The sequence below is a fragment of the Lentinus tigrinus genome (assembly GCF_003813185.1).
Source record: "Lentinus tigrinus ALCF2SS1-7 unplaced genomic scaffold L226scaffold_7, whole genome shotgun sequence".
Classification (NCBI taxonomy): domain Eukaryota; kingdom Fungi; phylum Basidiomycota; class Agaricomycetes; order Polyporales; family Polyporaceae; genus Lentinus; species Lentinus tigrinus.
In genome coordinates, this window is record NW_027137916.1 from 1,085,755 (window position 1) to 1,103,651 (window position 17,897).

Consider the following 17,897-nt stretch of genomic DNA (forward strand, 5'->3'; position numbering starts at 1 on the left):
CAAGGTCTGACATGGCAGATCCGACCGCGGCAGCCCTAAGACGAAGTCACAGCGGGCGGACGATCATGCACATGAACCGAATAGGTTAATGCGACGTTACGACATCGCCACCGCGACGCGTCCCTGGGTGCTAGCTGCCGTGCTTAGCCATGCTGCCGACAGCAGGATGGAGTGTTAATTAGTCTCTACCGATGTACACATCCAAAAAACGCACGCACCCTGCCAGGTGACATGCACCGCGATGCATCGTATCGATCCTTGATGTTGATACCATCGGCTCGAGTACCCGGATTCTTCTGTCGACAACCACATGAAGACAGATGAGTCCAAACGTGGCCCGTTGAGGACGGAGGGCGTGTATTCATGTGAGTATATCGCACTTTATGAGACAGGAACGGAGTGTGACAATTCAAGGGCGCTCTTGGAAATGATGCGCCTTTGCCGCCACAAGCGCCACGTCTTCATGAAGTCACAACTGCGGCGGCCTTCGAGATCAAAGCATGGCCATGAGCGGGTGAGGAGAGCTCACACGCTACGGTGGAATCGCACCCAGCTTAGCCGCTCATCCCATCTATATTATATAAGGCCATTCTTGAGTGAGCTGGCTGCTGACAGGTTACTGGAAACTCCCGAGTCCGCGTGAAAATTACTTACCAAGTCAACTGTTCGCAACAATGCTAGGGTGGTAGAGAATCCGATTGCATCATCCGACAGCAGAGTTCCGGGGACAATCGTATGGCGAGTCGCGAGCCTAGCTGGGCTTTCGTACCACCTGCAGCTCGGATCTGCCTCCCATCCAAAGACGTTGACGAGAAGACTCACTTGGCGTTTGCTCCCATGATCAATATGGAGAACAGTAGATGCAGTCAAGAGCAAAGGCGCCTTGGGCGCGAGCATAAATTCGAACAAGGATGGACCGCGTCGCATTGCGCGGTCATGTGACCGCATACACGACCCGATTGGGATCGCGCGTGCCCATGCGAGGTTTATGCGACGGGGCAAGCGCATCGAGTCACTCCGCCGCTTCTTGTCCTCAACCACAACGTCTTCTTTGTTTTCTTTGTCCCCTATATGCGCGTACTCGACCCTCTGATGAACGACGGCTAGGTGCATGCGCGGTCTCCAAGCAGCTTATGCGCTTCCCTCGCGCTGCGCGCCCGGTTGAACGGTGCGGAAGACGCGAGCGGGTGCGGAACGGCCGCAGTGCGGGTGTCGGGACATCGGTAAGAGGTGAGTGGCACCTTGCATTGTCCTCATCCCTGTTCTCGTCCCGACACCCGCCCCAACGCCAACTGTGGCCCCAATACCATTGGCATTGGATTGATCGGCCGATATGTTTGCCGCACAGGAATGCCCCACGTCGGTGCGCGGCTGCGCGCTGCACAGCCCGCCGCAGGAATAATCAACTATACGGCCGTCGGACAGGCTGAGTGGACACGGCCACCTTGTCCGAATCGCGTCGCATGAAATCCCCGGTTCCTGAAGGCCTGACATACCGTTGCCTGGGGCGACGAGCTGCGGGGATGTCAGCTTCCCGCCTGTGTCCAGTGCTCTCGGCAGACGGCGACTGCGTCAATCAGGGGCGCTCCGAACGCGTCTGGCTATTCGGAGTGTCTCTCATTCGCTGTGCAGCGCTGCGGATGTGCTCGGTCGAGGTTACTGACATACTCCGCACAGCATTCCGCATTACGAGGGTGCGCACCCTCGTAGTAATGCTTGCCAGCACGGCGACGTTACGAGTACGTTCGAGCGTCCAGACTCCAGACTGGACTTTGAAAGTGCTAGTAACAGCGTGTTGCGAGACCACAAGGGTCACGGTGAGAAATGGCCGAGCGCACCGGACACGTTGTTTCAGGGTGGGCTTCGCACAAGCAACCACGGCCCACGGACTGTCACCGCCCATGACTGATAGCGAGAGGGTGCATTTAGCTCGAGCATGCTAAATCGGCCGTCGATGGCGACGGCTCGTGTGTTTGCGGGAGGGGCATGTACTGGACCCGGGGATGTGCAATGCCGTAGAACGGTCTATTACGCGGAATGCGAACTCGGAACGGCGAACAGTGGGTCGGTGCGCAGTGTTCGATGGTGAGTGATTGATTCAGCTACTTACGTGCGCGTCCGGCGAGACACACGCTAACGGGAGTTGGTGCAGGGTCCAGACTGGGAGAGGCAAGGCAGGGGTCGCGCGGCGAGAACTCCGAATGTGCATCGCGCTATCGATAGAGGTGAGTGCTCGGTGCCCGTGGCAGCCAGCGCGCAGCGAGGCGACGCGGTGGTCGTCGGAGAGTGCGGCGGCGGGGACGCTGGGCGCGCGGTCGCGAGGGTCGAGGGCGGGCCCGTGCAGGATGGAGAGGAGGGCGAGGCGGGAGGCGGATCTGGGCCTTGGCGACGGCTGCGGGGGGTGACGGTGGGTGTGACGGCATCGAGGCTGGGAACGTGCGAGGCCCGCGGGCGCTCTGACTCATCTCCATCCGTCTCCATTTCGATCTGGTAACACGCCCGTCCACGCCCGGTCCCTACATAAGTAAGTCCTCCAAGCAACCCCATGGCCTCGCCTACTTCTCGCCCCTCCTCAGTCCGCGACCTTCCCTGCCGCCGCTGCGTCTCTCGCGTGTGCCACCCCTCTTGCTGATCGTCTTCCCTCAACTGGTCATCTCCTTCCATTCGTCCGAGCCCACCGCCCTCCATGGCTTCCTCCTCGACGTCCCATGCAAACTTGATCCAGTTTCCGCGGCTCCCCTCAGTCTCGGCCCCTTGGGAGGGTGACAAGTTCTTCCCGGCCCACCCTCTACCCCCGCGCACCGGTCGTACCCTCAAGCAGAGCAAGTCGTCCGAGAGTCTTACCCAGCGCAAGGACCGTGTGGAGTTCCTGCGGCAGAGAGAGTGGACGCGTAGGGTCGCAGCAAGCAATGATCAGCCCATCGTCCCAACGGTAAGTGCTTTGCCTCCACGATTCGTTCCTCCATCTGCCGCCATTCGCATTGCCCATCCCCACCGCGGAGTCTCCGGCCTTGTCAAACTCGTTACTCATGCGCGTTTTCTCTCCACAGAGACGCGCACGCACGTATTCCTGGGAGGACATTATCGCAGCCGCAGACGCAGCTGCGAGCACCTACGACTACAACTCGTCCGGTGGATACACCGGCAGGCCGGATACCATCGACGAGACGGATGAGTCGGACGAGCCATACGTGATCTACACCGCCACTCCGCGCCCCTCGCTGCAGTCCTCCAACTCGTACCCTGCTCCGTCCGCTCTCGCGTATACCCCATCGTATACCCCCGGGGGCAATGTGATCTACTCGACCTCATCCCCATCGTCCTCGCCCTCGCCGTCTCCCACACTGTCCCCCCTGCCCACGTCCTCGCCGGTGCGGGATCTCAACCTGATAGGCCTCGGCGGACCGTATTACGGCCGGCGAGGTCCCTGGCGCGGCCCACACTCGCGGCACTCTTCGCTCTCATCGATATCGGAGGAGGATGAGGGGCTCGCGCGGTTCTGAACCGTGACGCGCACAGTTTCTGGATCGAAGCACCCATCGGATGGCGAAACGCGTCTAGCGGCCTCCCTTCCGTCCATCTTGTCCCAATGATGTCCCCTAATCGCCGGGATCCGGATCCGCGCGTGCCCAAAATTAAAGTGGAAGCTGCAGCTGCAGGGCACACGCCGGGGTTCCGCGACACACCCACGCCCGCTTGGGGCTTGTTGTACATACTTACCATACCCACATCGCGCGGGGGGAGGTGTGCTCCCTCCCAGTTGTACGATATTGTAGACAGACAGACAGACAGACGAGAGCAGCTCTGACGATGCCCCACAGAGCAAAAGCTTGCTTCGCGCGGGCCCTGCGAGCCTGGCCCCAGCTTGACGACGAGGGCGAACGAGTACCTTGCGACCCCCACTTGCCTAATGTGTATCATTATAATCTTATTCTTTGTACTTGTGTGAAATCTATCGTTGCCATCGCCCGCCCGCCGATGGCGATGGCCTTCTTGACCCTCTCTGCGGATCTGTGGACGCGTTCTGATCCTGCCCCGCGTTTATTGTGTGTGTCCATCGATTGATAGATATCTGCAGCTGCAGCCAATGGCGTGTCGAACCTCTCGCGAAGACCTGCTTGCTGGCAAGTGCGAGCCTCGTGGTGGTGTGGACGCGTGGAGGCACGGAAGATGTCGAGGAACACAAGGCGGACAAGGCCAACGCCGCACGGTGGACGGTGGCCTGACGGGTGGCACGTAGCTATTTGCCACCGAAGTCCGAGGGCCTGTACGCGTGCCTGCCCAGGTGTCTGTCTGTTGTTGTCCGCGTGCACCTGGGGCGATGGGTGGGCCTTGTTGTGTGCCGTAAGCCGAGATCGAGCTTGCGCGACGTCTTTCGCACACACGAACGTACGTGGCAGCAGGCAGGGACGCACACACGCAGATAATTGATCACGCTCGCTCCGGCAGTGAGGGAATCCAGGATTCAGTACTGTTCGTGTTACCGTTCGGCGATGAGCAACTATACAAGGTAGACAGGGACCATATGAGGCGGGACGAGGGACGGGGGACAGGGAGTGCACGACAGCAGCATCAGAAGGGCAAGCAGCGAACGCGACGCGGCGAACAATAATGAAGATCTCGCGGTCAGGCCCTTACGGAGGAAGAGAAGAGAAGAGGATCGCCTGTTGCTACGCGAGCCGCGAGAAAAACACGAGGAGAAGGCGGGCGGAAACAGAAGGCGTAAGATGGGATACATATCGGAAAGGAGGGGAAGAATATAGAAAAAGAAGCTATAGACGTGGTCCAGGACAACAGGTATAGTATGCGAGGTATCCGTCCTGAGGGAGTCGCCGCGGGTGGCAGTGGCGGCGGCGGCGGCGATATCGTATTCACATTAATTGGCGTTGACAGCAGAGGGAGCCCGCGCGAAGCAGACGGGGAGGCGAGGGACGCGAGGGAGAACGGACTCTATTTCGGAGGCAATGGCGGCACGGGTGGGATCGCGGGCACGGCGGGCACAGGCGGTATCTGGCCCTGCGACTGCTGTTGCTGCCGCGGCCGCTGCAGCTTGCGCTTCTCCACCTCCTTCGCGTGTGCGTCGCGTTCTGCTTGGAGACTCGACATCGCCTGCAGCTGCTGTGTGATGAAGTCGGATGTTCCGGGCCTGTCGGGGCAAGGTCGTCAGCACACAAGAGTCTTCGAGACAAGTGCAAAGGAACAAGGCGCGTGTCGGAGAACAAGAGACAGGCGACTGCGAACAGAACAATGAGATGTGGGATGCAATACGCACCGCATGCGGAGGATTCGGAGAATGGTCTCGCCGTTGGATACATCTTTCTGTTTCTCTTGCTGCTTCTCCTTCTTGCGATTCTTGATCGTACCCAGGTTGCGTTGCTGGTACACACTCTTTGCTCGCTTCTTGATCGAGGGGGCAGCGCTAAGACTGTGCTGCATCATCCGCACACACTCCTCCATAAGCGCATCGCTGATATCCGGACCGAGTCAGCTGAGAACTGCGGCAGGAGAGGTAAGATGGACGTACGTGTGCCAGTCGTAGTACAACCGAATGGACAGGATGTCGCGGTACTTCTGGTTCTGCAGCGCCTCGAGGGATATGGGACCCTCTCCGCCGGCGTGGAAGTAGTCCCTCAGGAACTGGGAGGCAGGGTCAGCCAAAGTAGCGACATGTGCACAAAACGCCATCATTACCTTCAACCACTTGAACACTATATCGACCTCTTTGTCGGTGAGCGGCTTCATGTCGCTCTGCACATCAGAAAGCGGCGGGATGAGCAAGCCCTCGATCACGTTCAGGATCTCCTTCCAGATGCGCGACATAACCATATCCTTTGTCGATTCGCTCAAGTAAGTGTTGAGCGTCGACAAATTCGCATCGAAGAAATCAAACAGCGGCACGATGGCCTGCTCGATCTCGACGTCGGTGAGGCCCTCGGGCTTGAACCGCGGCTTCTCCGACTGGGGGAGGGGTATCTGCACTTCGTCCTTGCTTCCGAGCGCGGAGCCGAAAAGCGCGGTGACGTTTCCGAACGCTTTGTTATAGTCGATGCTCCCGGCAGTGTTTGACTTCAGAAGCGTCTTGAGCACTACTCGCGAGAGGCTTTGGCGGATGAACGGCGTCATCTAGCGGCGCCACACCACGTCCCAATCAGCCTGTTAGCTTAGCCGGCTCGGCCACGAGCAGATGGCACGCACCTTGTCAATGAAGACGCGGACCATGTCGTTCTCAGCGCGTTTCAGAGAGCGGAACGCGCGGCCAAAGTAGAATTGCAGATCGTCCTTCTCGCCCTCCATGCTAATTCGGAGAAGGATCCGGCCCTGGGTGTCGAGGTCGAACCACATGTCATGTGTCATGAAGTCCCCGAACCGCTTCGGGTCCAGGCAGAGGTATGCGCGGCCGACGGTGTCGTGCTTGCCTACCAGTGCGCGATCCCGGACGCTGATCATGATCCACAGGGGCTTGTCGACGGAAAGATCGAACGATTCGTCCCCTGTTCGTTTGGTTCCGTCAATACCTGTGCTGCGGCGTAGAGATCTAGCTACTTACATCGGGGGCTGAGCGACTCGTAGATCGTTCGCGTCTTCGCCAAGCGATTGCCCTGTTCGTCGCTGAGCGTGACAAAGGTGTCAAGCTTCGCCGACGGGCTGCTCTCGAGGGGAACGAGACCTTCGGCGATGGCAACCTTGACGGTGAAGAGGAAGCGATCCCCGCGCTCGACTTTCTCAGGTACAGGTGGCGCGGAGTTCTCGAGGATCTCCATCTTCTTGTCCGCCTCCATCTGCGCGTACATGTTGTCCAGGAGACGTCTTGCAGCTTCAATGTTGTTGAGCTTGACACAAGACTCCCCTTGGAAGGTGAAAGGCTCGATCTTCTTCTCGTTCCGCTCTGCGAGTTGCTTCGCCTTCTCGAGCCATGCTGATGACTTCTGCGGTTGGAGGTAGTCTGTTGGTCGCGGGAACATCTCCGCCATGAACATCTCCTCGACAGTCGCACAGTACTGGTTGATGGCTTTGCTGATAGTCTAGACCAGACGCCGATTGAGACCAACAGACAGAAAGGCTACGGCCGGAAGAACCCACCTTTGACAAACTCGTGAAGAACCGGGCTTCTTGGTACTCGTCGATCCATTCGAGGTCTTGCAAAAACTGGATCGGACTCCGGAGCGAGTCGAAGAGGTCGACAATTGATGAACTGTGACCCTCTTCACCCTCGGCCTGGAACTGTGATACAATATGTTCAGCCGCAACGCCGTTCAGCATTCATTTTCGAACAAACCTTGTCGGCAGCAATAGCCTGGAGAGCGGGCGCAGGAGGTCATCATGTGAAACATGCATTGCAGGAAGCATGGAGCACGTACAGCCTGGACCCATTGCGTCGTTTTGTTATCAGTGTTGACAAGCCACTGCCGTACATACGGCTCGAAGAAGCCCCCGAGGTCAAACGTAATCTCGCCGCTGCAGTCACGCGCAAGGTCAGGTCGCTGCAACCATAGAGACAGGGGTGGACATACTTCGGGCAGAACGCCTTGTACATACCGAGGAGGGTCTTCGTCCGGCGATACAGCGCGAAGATATCCTGGATAGGTACGTCCGGCGTGGGCCCGTTCATCGAGTCCTCAAATAACCTCCGCTTGGAGTCGTCAAGGTCCATGAGGAAGTGCGGTATTTGCACCTCGAGCATCAATGAAACGATGTCCAGATGGCTGTCGCTGCAACATGAATATTAACTGTACGAAATGATCTAGATGCGGTGTCACGCACCCAAGCAATGGTTCTGGGAACCGCTTGTCCAAGAGCTTCGCGTTCTTCTCGATCTCGTCCGTCATGAGCAGCAGAGGGAGTGCCCGGTTGACTCCGGGTGCAGACTGCAGCTCGTGCATCTTCTGCCCGTAGTATCGTGCAGAGACCTCCCGGACTTGAGTCTGAATTTCGCCGATGCGCTCCTCAACGTTCACGTCGTACCGCTCCAGCAGTCCGCTGTCCCGCACAGTCTCCAATATAGATAAGTACGGGGCGAGGTCCGAGGATTTGAGCTGTGGCAGGCCGTCCAGAGCGTGGTAAAGTTGGGACAGGAACGTGCTGAAGAGGCCGCCGTATATCTGAGCCAGGTAGTCCACGTCCTGCTTGGGCCACTTCTCCAAGTCGATTTCGCTGGTGACACGGCTGATATTGTGCATAGCTTCAGGTACGCACTCGAGAGGCACCTCGTTGCGCTCGTAGAATTGGCGTACGATGTCCAAGAAGCAAGCCACGCGGTAGGGCTGGCCTATTCGCCATCGCAGTGCGCACTCGTTGATAAGCTCGATGTGCGGCGGTGACAGGATGCCCAGTGACACCTCGTCGTCGTCGCCGACAGCAGGACTGAGCATCGCCTCAAGGTCTGCGGCGATACAGTATTCCAGGAGGCGCTTGTAGTACTTGCGCGGGTTAGGGGGGATGAAGGTGAAGTGGAAGCCGACCTGGATTTCGTCGTCTCCCTCCAGCGCGTTGGACACGCCGTCGGGGTCGCTGGGTCCGAGACCACCTAAAGAAGCGACAGAATATCGGCTACTGACAGACGTGTGTCTCTGTGCAGACCCACTAGCGTAGTACGAGTCTGGTCGTCCGCTGGAATAGTTGGAGTACACCGACCCAGGACGTCCGTTCTGAGCTTGTGTTGATGGGAGTGCTTCCGATGGTGTTGACTTGGCCAATTCAGGATTGAACTGCACCATGACGACCATGAGCTGCGAGAGGTGAGAGGTCTCCAGGTGTTTCCAGTATTGCCAGGCGGCTTCACTATCGAAGTCTTCTCGCCGCATGGGGAAGGGCGCACCAGCGTTGATGTTCTTGAGACAGGTCTAGACAACCGTGAGCATGAAGAACGCCCGCACTCACCGTGATGTCGTGCATACCTTTAGATCGTTGAGTGCGGCCTAAGACAATTCAGCTTGAAAGTAGTCGTCTCGGGATATCAACCACTCACTTTCTCTGTACAATACTTCGACATGTCCTCGATCTCCTTCTGAATGGCATTCACAGGAATCTTGAACAGCTTCGCAGCGGTGATGACCAGAGGCATGTCGTTGACCTGCATGCTGATCCGTTTTGCCGAAGCGACAGAGTCACGATTTGAGGTAGAGGCGGAGTCGTACCCGGAGTCGGAGTATGTCTGCTGTGCAGGGGCAAGCTTGGCGGTATACATGTCCAGTCGCGCAGTGAGCTCGGGCGAGACGTGGCTGATGTGGCGTAAGCAGTCTCGGAGCAAGCGAACGAACTGTGCTATGTGGTTGTTCAGTTCCATCTTCCATCCGTCGCCGGCTAGTGAGGGCTCCTTCTTCAGGACGTTGGTGGCATTTGTGGCGAACATCAGGATGAGTTCCTCAATCTTGCGGTTCTCCTTCATTTGTCGTCGAAATGTCTCGTCCTTGACCTGTCCGTAGAAGACGGCCATTGTTCGTCGTGTGAGCTGGTCCGAGTAACTACACGCGTTGTTCAGTAGGATATTCTGATCAGGAAGAGTGGATTCCCGAGGCCGAGAGCGATGTGCTGTATGTCCTGCAGTGCACATTTCAGGTGATAAATTGCACAAGCGTACAAGGGAGAGCATGATGGCAACGACCCTGAATAGCCCGAGGGCCTCTGGCTCGAGGAAATGTCGTCGCCCGACGCCCTGATGCGCACAACAGTGGACTCCCAGCTTCCCATCGAAGAACGATGTCCGTGAGCACCTTCTTGCGCACCCTGCTCAGATGCAACTAAGAAGACCGACAGTGCGGAAGCAAGGCTACTGCAATATGCGGAGGTGGCAGGATAGCATGGAGCGACCTCGGTCGCGTGCGGTATGTGTGTCCGACCTCGGACCTTCAGAAGGGGGGAGAGAAGCAATAACACGTACGCAGCATCCTTGCCCATAGCAATGTCCTGCAACTTCTGCTCCAGCACTTTGATCAGATCCTTCGGGAACCGTACGCCCTTCTGGCCATCTCGGAAGAGGTCGCCTAAGGAGAAGATCGAGTTGGATATCGTGGTGTGCAATCTCGATGAGTAGTCTCTGTCGCGCTCGGGTTCCGGCTGCGTAGTTTCCGCTGCCGCCTTGGGTTGCATCTGGTAGCTCAATAGACTGAGCGCAGTACGACCGATCAGTTCTGACGCCGAATCCTGTTCTACGGCGTGATACTCACGCTACCCGTAGTACGAAGCTGAGACAAAGGCACTGTGAGATGCTGGCGCGGAAGAAGCGACTCGCTGGTGACATACTTTATGAGCTCCTCCTCCGAGACCCGGAACCGGGACGCCCTCCTTTCATGGTGCATGGACATGGTGCTCGCATAGCTGCGCCGTGACATGAGCTAGTTGGTATATCAAGGTCGATTCAGTTTCAAGTCTTCTCGTGCTGGAGGAAGTCGTGAGGATCGTCAAGCAAGAAGGGAGGGCAACGAAGGCGCAGTCCAGGCGGTGGAGGAGGGTAAAGAGGCAAGAAGCGCCGACAGCTCGCGGCGCAGTGGCGGTCCTCAGCCGGCGATACTAGGCCTCTACCATGTACCTGACCTTCGCCCATATCTTCCGTTTCTCCGTGTCTCGCGATTGTCGATATGGGTTCTTCTCGTTGACACCTCTGCTGTGAGCTTGAGGAAATGTCTCTGATACACTGCTCATCGCGCGGCCAGTCGCGAGCGGCGAGCGCATAGTCCAATTTGGGTGAAATTGCCGCGGCGCGCCGCTCACAGCGAGGAACAGATGTATGCAGTAAGTACTGCCGTCATTACTCCCCGCCCATCCCGAGCCGTCAGAGGAAACACATTGGTGGTGAAAAGCTAGGATGGAAGGGCTGGCAAACCACGAATCGAAATCATAGAGAATGATATCGATGCCGGCGAGAGGTGATGTCGGAGCACATATCAGTCCACCTAGCGTGACTTGAGGACCACATAGGTGAGCTTTGTGTCCTGTTGTGGGTGGTCTCTCGGTGCTTTTGTAAACCAATAGGCTATCCTCCAGACTGTTCAAGTTGACATGCGTTTAGTCTGAGGGCCAAGGCAACCTTCCAAAGCATAGGGCTACGGCAACCCAAGAATACGCAAGAAGATGCACTTCGGGAGAACATGATGATTAGGTTCCGTTTGGGCTACTTACATCCACGCCCTTCCCAGAGTACGTGCATAATCCTCGTTCCCCGCGCCGACCATCCTCGCTTACGTCTATACCTTCAGGGTTGTCTGAATGTAAGAAGGCGCATACTGTGACCCCGTTGTCTCGTATGTCTGTGGAAGGAGCGGATGGCGGACGAAGAGGTAGCAGTCTGGTGGTTTCGTACGGGCGGGCTGTCGGTGACTTCCCCTGATAGGGGGTGCCCTGGAGGGGGAGCCTGAGTCCTAGCCACTGCGGTGGAATGACAGCCAGGTCATCTGTCGACACAAAGTTTGCTCGCCGGATAATTCAATCAATATCCAACACGCACGCGCGTATCGAGGACTGAATGCGGTCTCGTCATTCTACATCTATAGAGGGCTCGTAAGTGAGCCACGATTCAGTTTCAGGTCTCACTTAGTGTTTGTTTGACATTTTATATCACGATGTTCTAGCAATTGCAGCGAGCTCTATGAAGAAGCGAACTTGGAGACGGTCCCAGGAGGATATTAGGTTGCTGACGCTTGCAGTTCGCCCTGCGGAAGATGTGCTTCCAAGTTCTCGGAACGGCCGCCGAGCCTTGCTCAGGATGGCCCGCTGGGCATGTCGGATCACTTCTCACAATGCGGTGCGGCTCAAGAACGTCACTGCGTATGATTCCGCCTTTACTGCGCTGTGCCACAACGGCGTCTGTCCATTCTACAGTGCGGAAGATCATCATCGTGTTCTCGAAGCTATCCAGCATCTAACTTCCTCGACGAAGGTTAGTTTCACCTTCCTTAGTCACTAACTATGAGCTTGTGCTGACTGCGATGATCACACGATGACAGCTCCCTTCAGGGAGAGACGTGATGTTGGCGTCGAATCGCGTAAAATTCCCAGGGCGGAATCCAATCACGTCCCCATGGTGTTCATGCTATATAGTCAGATCCCTCTCCTCTATCATTCTAGTGGCTTCAACACCCGATTCTTCCCCGAAGGTCTCCATCGTCAGGTCTGCTGCCGGTATGGACTCTCCTATTGGAGTCCCAAGTGCCAATAACACTACGCCGATGCCGCCTGTCGCGGAGATGTCATCGATATTTTCTCAGACAGAGGGCCCCATTTTAGTCGCTTCTTTCATCAGTTCGTTGTACGTACCCTTCTTGCATTTCCGTCACCTCAATTTCATGACATGGGCTCGCTCTCCCCACCAGGTTGTTTGGCCTTCTCTTGCACCAGGCGTATCGTTATTCGCGGCTCTACACGAGCGATCTCCCTTTCATTCGGGTACTGGTGAGACTCTCTTGGCTATTGCCCTCGTGTTGTGGCACTGACGTTTCGATGTCTCAGGTTCCCATTGTCGTGTGAGTCATCTGCCTCTGAAGAGGATTCGTCGGCGGTACCAATGCTAATCATGCGAGACACAGGCTGGTGGAGACTCTCTACACCGTGTGTAGTGTACACTACTGGTAAGTTTAGACAACTGGATGGCTCGTAAACTTACCAACAGAGTCCGGACAACCCCAGCTATCACACCTTCGTGAGCAACTTTGCAAGCCCGGAGGCTTTCCTCCATAACGTATGGTATGTTGAAGCTATCTTTGATTTGCGCTCTACTCACGATATTGCTGCAGGTCCGGGAATGTATGTGAAGTATTCCCCCATGTGTACGCACATGTGCCGGCCACTGACGCACTGACGTTCCACGTAGCTCTTGCCAATCGTCGGAGTACGCATGTTCATGGCGATAGTCGTGATACACTGATCCTCACTCTCCCCAGATTTGTACGGCGTCGATTACGCACATGTATGTCTCGAGCTTTGCCCTGAATTGAAGGTGCTGATCAGCCCGCGCAGCTTTTTTATCCGACGCGTTTGGATGAGTAAGTTTCTCACCCTCAAATTCAAGATTATTGCTTACGATTGCCCCCGACTAGTTGGAGGACTGAACAGAGTCCTGTCTCTTCTTGCTGTCAGTGCCCGTATAGCCTGCTTGCTCGTGTCGGTAGTGATTTCCTTCCACAGAGTGTCTTTCATATTGTAGGAACTGGTGAGTCTGGGAAGTGTTCAGAGATGGCCTCCACTCACCAATCTGCTGTCCAGGTTTCGGGATCGGTAAGCCCCAATGTCTCGTTGGACACCGTTAACTCTGATTCACCGATCCCGCAAGCCGTGACCGTCAGAGGGTTCGTAACGCACATCTAGGAATGACTCACTTTTTTGGACTGAACGCATCCTCAGGTTCCTACTTAATTCACCTGCGGCGTTCACCACTAAAATCGTAAGCTCTGGCTATGAGCAACCGTTGTATCCTGCGCTCGTCTCTTGACGCGTTCACCTGTAGTGGATTATTGGCCTAACCTTCGCCTTCAATGTCTCTGCTGACATATCAATCTCTGGAGCCCTCCTCTGCGTGATCTACCAAGGACGCAGCTACCGCAATCGGTAAGTCCTATTTTTAGCTCTCGAAGACACTCTACCAAGTGCACCTCTCTTCAGAAATATGTCAATTTTCGACAAAGTGGCGGTTTATATTGTGAACACTGGTATGCATGTCCTTTGGTTTAGGCAAGGAGCAAGGAGCCGGCGCTCACCCGAACTCGCATTCAGGTATCCCGGTGCTGTACGTACTGTTATGCTGCCTCTCGCTCATGAGGGTGGGATCTGACCGGACGCCGCGTGCTCAACACGCTTCACAGTGCCCTTGACCTTGCTACTCTCATTGTGGTGAGTGTCGGTCTGACTGATAATGAGAGATACTGTCCATTCAATAACGGGATGCCATAGGCGGTGTCCCCGCATAGCAATGTGAGCTACGGGGCGATTCAGTTGATCAATGCGAGGAGTACGTCGCCATCTCTATGACGGGGTTTATAGGACAAAATTCCTTCGCCACCGGTTTTGCAACCTGTAGCCATGCTTTGCCCTCGTTAGCAACCTTCTTTCCTCTTCTGCACCTGTCTGCACCCCGTAGCACCTGTTTGCCACCCATTGCCATCACTTGCCACCCATTGCCATCAATTGCCACCTATTGCCATCACAGCACCGCTTTCGGCTACCCGCTCGTCCATGTCACTCGCGTAGCACCTCCTCTTCAACATATTCCCGTTTGGCCCCGTTTTGCACCATTTTGCACCATTTTGCCACTGTTTGCACATCTTAGCACCTGATTGCAACCGCTTGCCCCTCCCTGCAACATTTTGTTTATGACGTGAAAACGATGAATAGCCGAGCAGGCAGGATGGTGAAAGACTACGTTGCAAGCGAGGGCAAATGGTTGCAACCCGTTGCAAGAGTGGGCTAAACGTGGCTAAAGTGTGCAATTGATGGAATGGAAGGAATTGATGGCAAGGTGTTCGGCTATTGGGCGCTAGGTGCAAAGAGTGGAAAAACGTTGCAATGGAGTGCAAGGATGTGCTAAAAGGTGCTACGAGGTGCTAGCAGAGGGAATGGATGGCAACAAGTGGCAAAACGATGCAATTCAGTGCTATGGAGTGCTACGGGGTGCAATAGGGCGCAAAGAGTGGCAGGCGCTCGGTATTGTGGCATTTTTGTCCAGTAAATCCACTCATACATCTCCCCTGATTTGAGCTTCCGGCTGACGTCTCGCGGGACCTAGTGTATGCTATCACCTTGTTCAGCGTGTACGTAGAGAGTCACGACCTCCTTTCATCGTTGGTCCTGACAACTTCGCAGGCTGAACTCGCGTACCCTGACATCCGGGAAGGACGTGAGGATCGTCGACGGCGGACCTTTTCACTCCATTGCTCGAGCAGGCCGTCTCGCCACCGTTCAACAGTGGAACATTCCCGAGGTAGTACCAGAAAATCACTTTGTCTTTTCAATTGCTGACCCTACACATGCTGTGCAGGAAATTGACACGAAACCGACACATATCACCATCAATGTCCAGACGGAGACCGGAGACGACATGTCAGGTCTCGACAGTGCCAAAGAGTCGATGTTTTGAGTATATCCCCTGAAGCTATCGAGGCCACCGACAGGACACCGCTACGCATATTTAAGCCACTCTCTGTTGCAAGTTGACTAGCCAGCGCCTTTACTTGACTCGATTTCATCCTGTACTGAAGCTTGTTGGTGCTGGACTATTCTATAATTACCGCCTGCGTGGAACGCATTGAAATCTGGAAGAGTGTATAAATACATATCCGATCGCCGTACTTGTCTTACCTCAATTTGGCGCAAGTTGGCTTCCCCGACGACGGTGTCATGGGTACTAGTCCCGAGGGCCACGAAGAGGCCTGCGCCACGACCGACCACTGGACAGTAATCGACCGCTCCTCGGGGCGGCGTCTTGAATCGGGGGCCTCTTGTGTGACCTACTCGAAGCCGTTTCTTGTATGTCATTCTAGTACATTGCTTGCACGTGTTCAGCATGCAGTAATTTGTCCCGATTTGTTCGGCTTGTTCAGTCTCATGTTTCGCTTCTGCATGTCTTCAAGTTCGTACGACGTTGTGTGGCGCAAATGATGCCAACCAATGACATCGTAGTTGCTGTGTGGGACGTACCACATACTTGCACTATTTGTTGTCTGATTTGGTTTCTCGATGTGGGAGTGGTGACGAAGTTTGATGTCGATTATGTCCACTTTCGGTAGGGGAGATTGATGTGGTGGCTTGATGGGATGTCTTCTAAGTACGACCACGAACGTCGATGTTGCTGAGTGGCATATACGCCCTGAACTGTCGCCAATGATCATCAGCCGTTTGGTTGGATCCATACGGAGCGGAAATCGTACTCATATGTTCGTCTTGTACTTCTTTTAGGTGACGTATTCTGCGGAAATAAGGAACCACCTTGAACGACGTCGAAAACTAGGACATAACAATCCTTCTCATGCGACGCCGTGTTCGGATCATGGACGTCGCGGTTGAATTGACTTGATGCGGAGTTGTACTGCCAAGGTCACAGGTATTTGTCGATGACCGAGTATGTGTTACGTTGAGCCTGCGCGTGTATTGTGTTGAAAGCTAGCAGGTCTTGTGTGTCGTCTCTTTGACATGCAACTTGGTCACCTCAAGGGTCTTCTTGACTGTTCTGATGGGACGTGAGCATCCACGATTATGCTGGAGGTAGGGCGCATTAAGATAGACGAGCGCACCTGTCATGTCACTTGCAATATCCGAATTTTGAACTTGGACGCAGGGCTGCTACGGGGAACGCGTCAACGGCGGGTACCGGAGGAACGAATACACACATGGGAGGTGATGGCTGGCCTATCGTCGAGTGCCAATGAATGATGCTGGATAAGATGAGAAATGGGAAGGTACTCACATACCAAACAGCCCCGATTGCGGGGGCGGCGGCGTTGTCTCGAAAGGAAGTTTAGCGCAAGTTGGCTTCCCCGACGGTACAGACCGTGGGTACTAGTCCCGAGGGCCACGAAGAGGCCTGCGCCACGACCGACCACCGGGCAGTGATCGGCCGCTCCTCGGGGCGGCGTCTTGAATCGAGGGTTTGTTGCATGACCTGCTCGAAACCGGTCTTGACGTTTCCTTCCGTCGCATTGTTTTCACATTTCTATTTGGTATCTACCACCTCTCCGTACGGCGTTGTGTGGCGCAGGATGCCATGGACGTCGTTGTTGCTGTGTGGAACCACATACTTGCGCTTGGCTTCCCTGGCGTCGATATATCTGAAGTGTTGTAAGTACGACGTCGTGGTACGCCACGACCGTCGATGTTGCTGAATGGCAAAGGCCATGAACTGTCGCAGACGGTCGTCAGTCGCTTGCCTGGACCTGATCGAGATTGTACTCACATAATTGTCCTGTACAGTAATGTTCCACTCTGTACAGTGTAAGCAACCACCTTGATATATAACCGTCAGAGATAGGGACATACCATATGTTTCTGTGCGACGCTGTGGTGGGAGCATGGCGTCGTGGTTGCATTGCTTGAATGACGGGTGTTCGTGGTCGCGCTTCAAGGCACTTTGTATGCTGTCGGTCTACGAGCCGAGGTCACGTTGAGCCTGCATGTCTTGTTCTAGTTCTAGTAGCAGGTCTTCTTTGTCGCTCTCTTTGACATGTCGGCGTCCGCTTTACAACTTTGATTCTTGTTCTGAGAGCGTATGAGCATCGGCGATGATGAAGGTACGAAGTCACAAGGTGTCGGAGGGTCTCACCTATTCCAATGCGACAACGTCTAATCTTCGAACTTGACAGGCAGCGCTGCTACTGAAAGGCTTCAGCGGCGGGGACAGGAAGAGAGGATACGCACATGGGACGTGATGGCTGGGCTACAATGCCGCGTCAATGAGATATCGCGGACAAGCAATGGCAAGGTACTCACGCATCGGACAACCGCAGTTGCGCAAGCCGCGATGTTGTCCCGAAGGAAGTTCGGCGCAAGTTAGCTTCCCCAACGATGTAGATCGTGGGTACTAGTCCCGAGGGCCACGGAGAGGCCTGCGCCACGACCGACCACTACCCAGTGGTCGACCGCTCCTCGGGGTGGCGTCTTGAATCGAGGGCCTCTTGCGTGACCTACTCGAAGCCGTTTCTCGCATGTCGTCCATCTTGAAAAGTACGTCGCTGTCTGGCGCTGGCTGCCATGTGCATCGTTGCTGCTGTGTGGGGACCACATACTTGCGGTATTTCTTGCATTCGGTGACGTTGGCTGTGTTTCATTCGGCTCGAGGACTGTAAGTTCATTCACAGTAAGTCGTGGATTGCCATGAACGTCGTGGTTGCTGAGTGGCATGTGCCATGATCTGTTACCAACGATCGTCAGTCCCTCGCTCCTGTCCATCCTGCGCGAGACGTACTCACATATCACTCTCA

At 55.5% G+C, this 17,897-nt stretch overlaps 6 protein-coding genes across 6 annotated transcripts; 4 read left to right on the forward strand and 2 right to left on the reverse strand.

Annotated features, from left to right (window-relative positions):
* The first annotated feature begins 1,229 nt into the window (after positions 1-1,229).
* On the forward strand, positions 1,230-2,322 carry L226DRAFT_361281 (uncharacterized protein). Its single transcript, XM_067674222.1, has 3 exons — position 1,230; positions 1,349-2,085; positions 2,153-2,322. Exon 2 carries the CDS (start codon positions 1,464-1,466, stop codon positions 1,941-1,943), a length of 480 nt encoding a protein of 159 aa, XP_067537749.1. The 5' UTR covers position 1,230; positions 1,349-1,463; the 3' UTR covers positions 1,944-2,085; positions 2,153-2,322.
* A 473-nt stretch (positions 2,323-2,795) lies between these two features.
* On the forward strand, positions 2,796-3,516 carry L226DRAFT_533180 (uncharacterized protein). Its single transcript, XM_067680399.1, has one exon. It carries the CDS (start codon positions 3,030-3,032, stop codon positions 3,501-3,503), a length of 474 nt encoding a protein of 157 aa, XP_067537750.1. The 5' UTR covers positions 2,796-3,029; the 3' UTR covers positions 3,504-3,516.
* Positions 3,517-4,950: 1,434 nt separating this feature from the next.
* On the reverse strand, positions 4,951-10,328 carry L226DRAFT_459631 (uncharacterized protein; the record flags this gene model as incomplete). The annotated part of the gene is made up of 16 exons (XM_067675530.1): positions 4,951-5,146; positions 5,273-5,467; positions 5,525-5,637; positions 5,692-6,123; positions 6,196-6,491; positions 6,548-7,022; positions 7,081-7,221; positions 7,277-7,294; positions 7,359-7,455; positions 7,512-7,703; positions 7,762-8,840; positions 8,895-8,915; positions 8,966-9,461; positions 9,878-10,102; positions 10,164-10,181; positions 10,240-10,328. The coding sequence occupies 16 exons, from the start codon at positions 10,326-10,328 to the stop codon at positions 4,951-4,953; spliced, it is 4,083 nt and encodes a 1,360-aa protein (XP_067537751.1).
* A 1,469-nt stretch (positions 10,329-11,797) lies between these two features.
* Positions 11,798-14,395, forward strand: L226DRAFT_533183 (uncharacterized protein). Its single transcript, XM_067680400.1, has 20 exons — positions 11,798-11,872; positions 11,940-12,241; positions 12,306-12,384; positions 12,442-12,455; positions 12,519-12,560; positions 12,619-12,675; positions 12,726-12,735; positions 12,803-12,820; positions 12,873-12,898; positions 12,949-12,974; positions 13,029-13,063; positions 13,117-13,141; positions 13,195-13,206; positions 13,262-13,277; positions 13,333-13,372; positions 13,436-13,536; positions 13,591-13,637; positions 13,702-13,714; positions 13,791-13,818; positions 13,879-14,395. The coding sequence occupies exons 2-20, from the start codon at positions 12,117-12,119 to the stop codon at positions 13,954-13,956; spliced, it is 792 nt and encodes a 263-aa protein (XP_067537752.1). The 5' UTR covers positions 11,798-11,872; positions 11,940-12,116; the 3' UTR covers positions 13,957-14,395.
* On the forward strand, positions 13,895-15,147 carry L226DRAFT_533184 (uncharacterized protein). Its single transcript, XM_067680401.1, has 4 exons — positions 13,895-13,936; positions 14,711-14,735; positions 14,788-14,905; positions 14,963-15,147. Coding segments are annotated over exons 1-4 (243 nt in total). The 5' UTR covers positions 13,895-13,935; the 3' UTR covers positions 15,062-15,147.
* A 1,420-nt stretch (positions 15,148-16,567) lies between these two features.
* L226DRAFT_361469 (uncharacterized protein) lies at positions 16,568-17,169 on the reverse strand. The gene is made up of 3 exons (XM_067674224.1): positions 16,957-17,169; positions 16,874-16,902; positions 16,568-16,819 (listed from the first exon to the last, which is right to left on the reverse strand). Exons 1-3 carry the CDS (start codon positions 16,988-16,990, stop codon positions 16,634-16,636), a joined length of 249 nt encoding a protein of 82 aa, XP_067537754.1. The 5' UTR covers positions 16,991-17,169; the 3' UTR covers positions 16,568-16,633.
* Between the last annotated feature and the right edge of the window lie 728 nt (positions 17,170-17,897).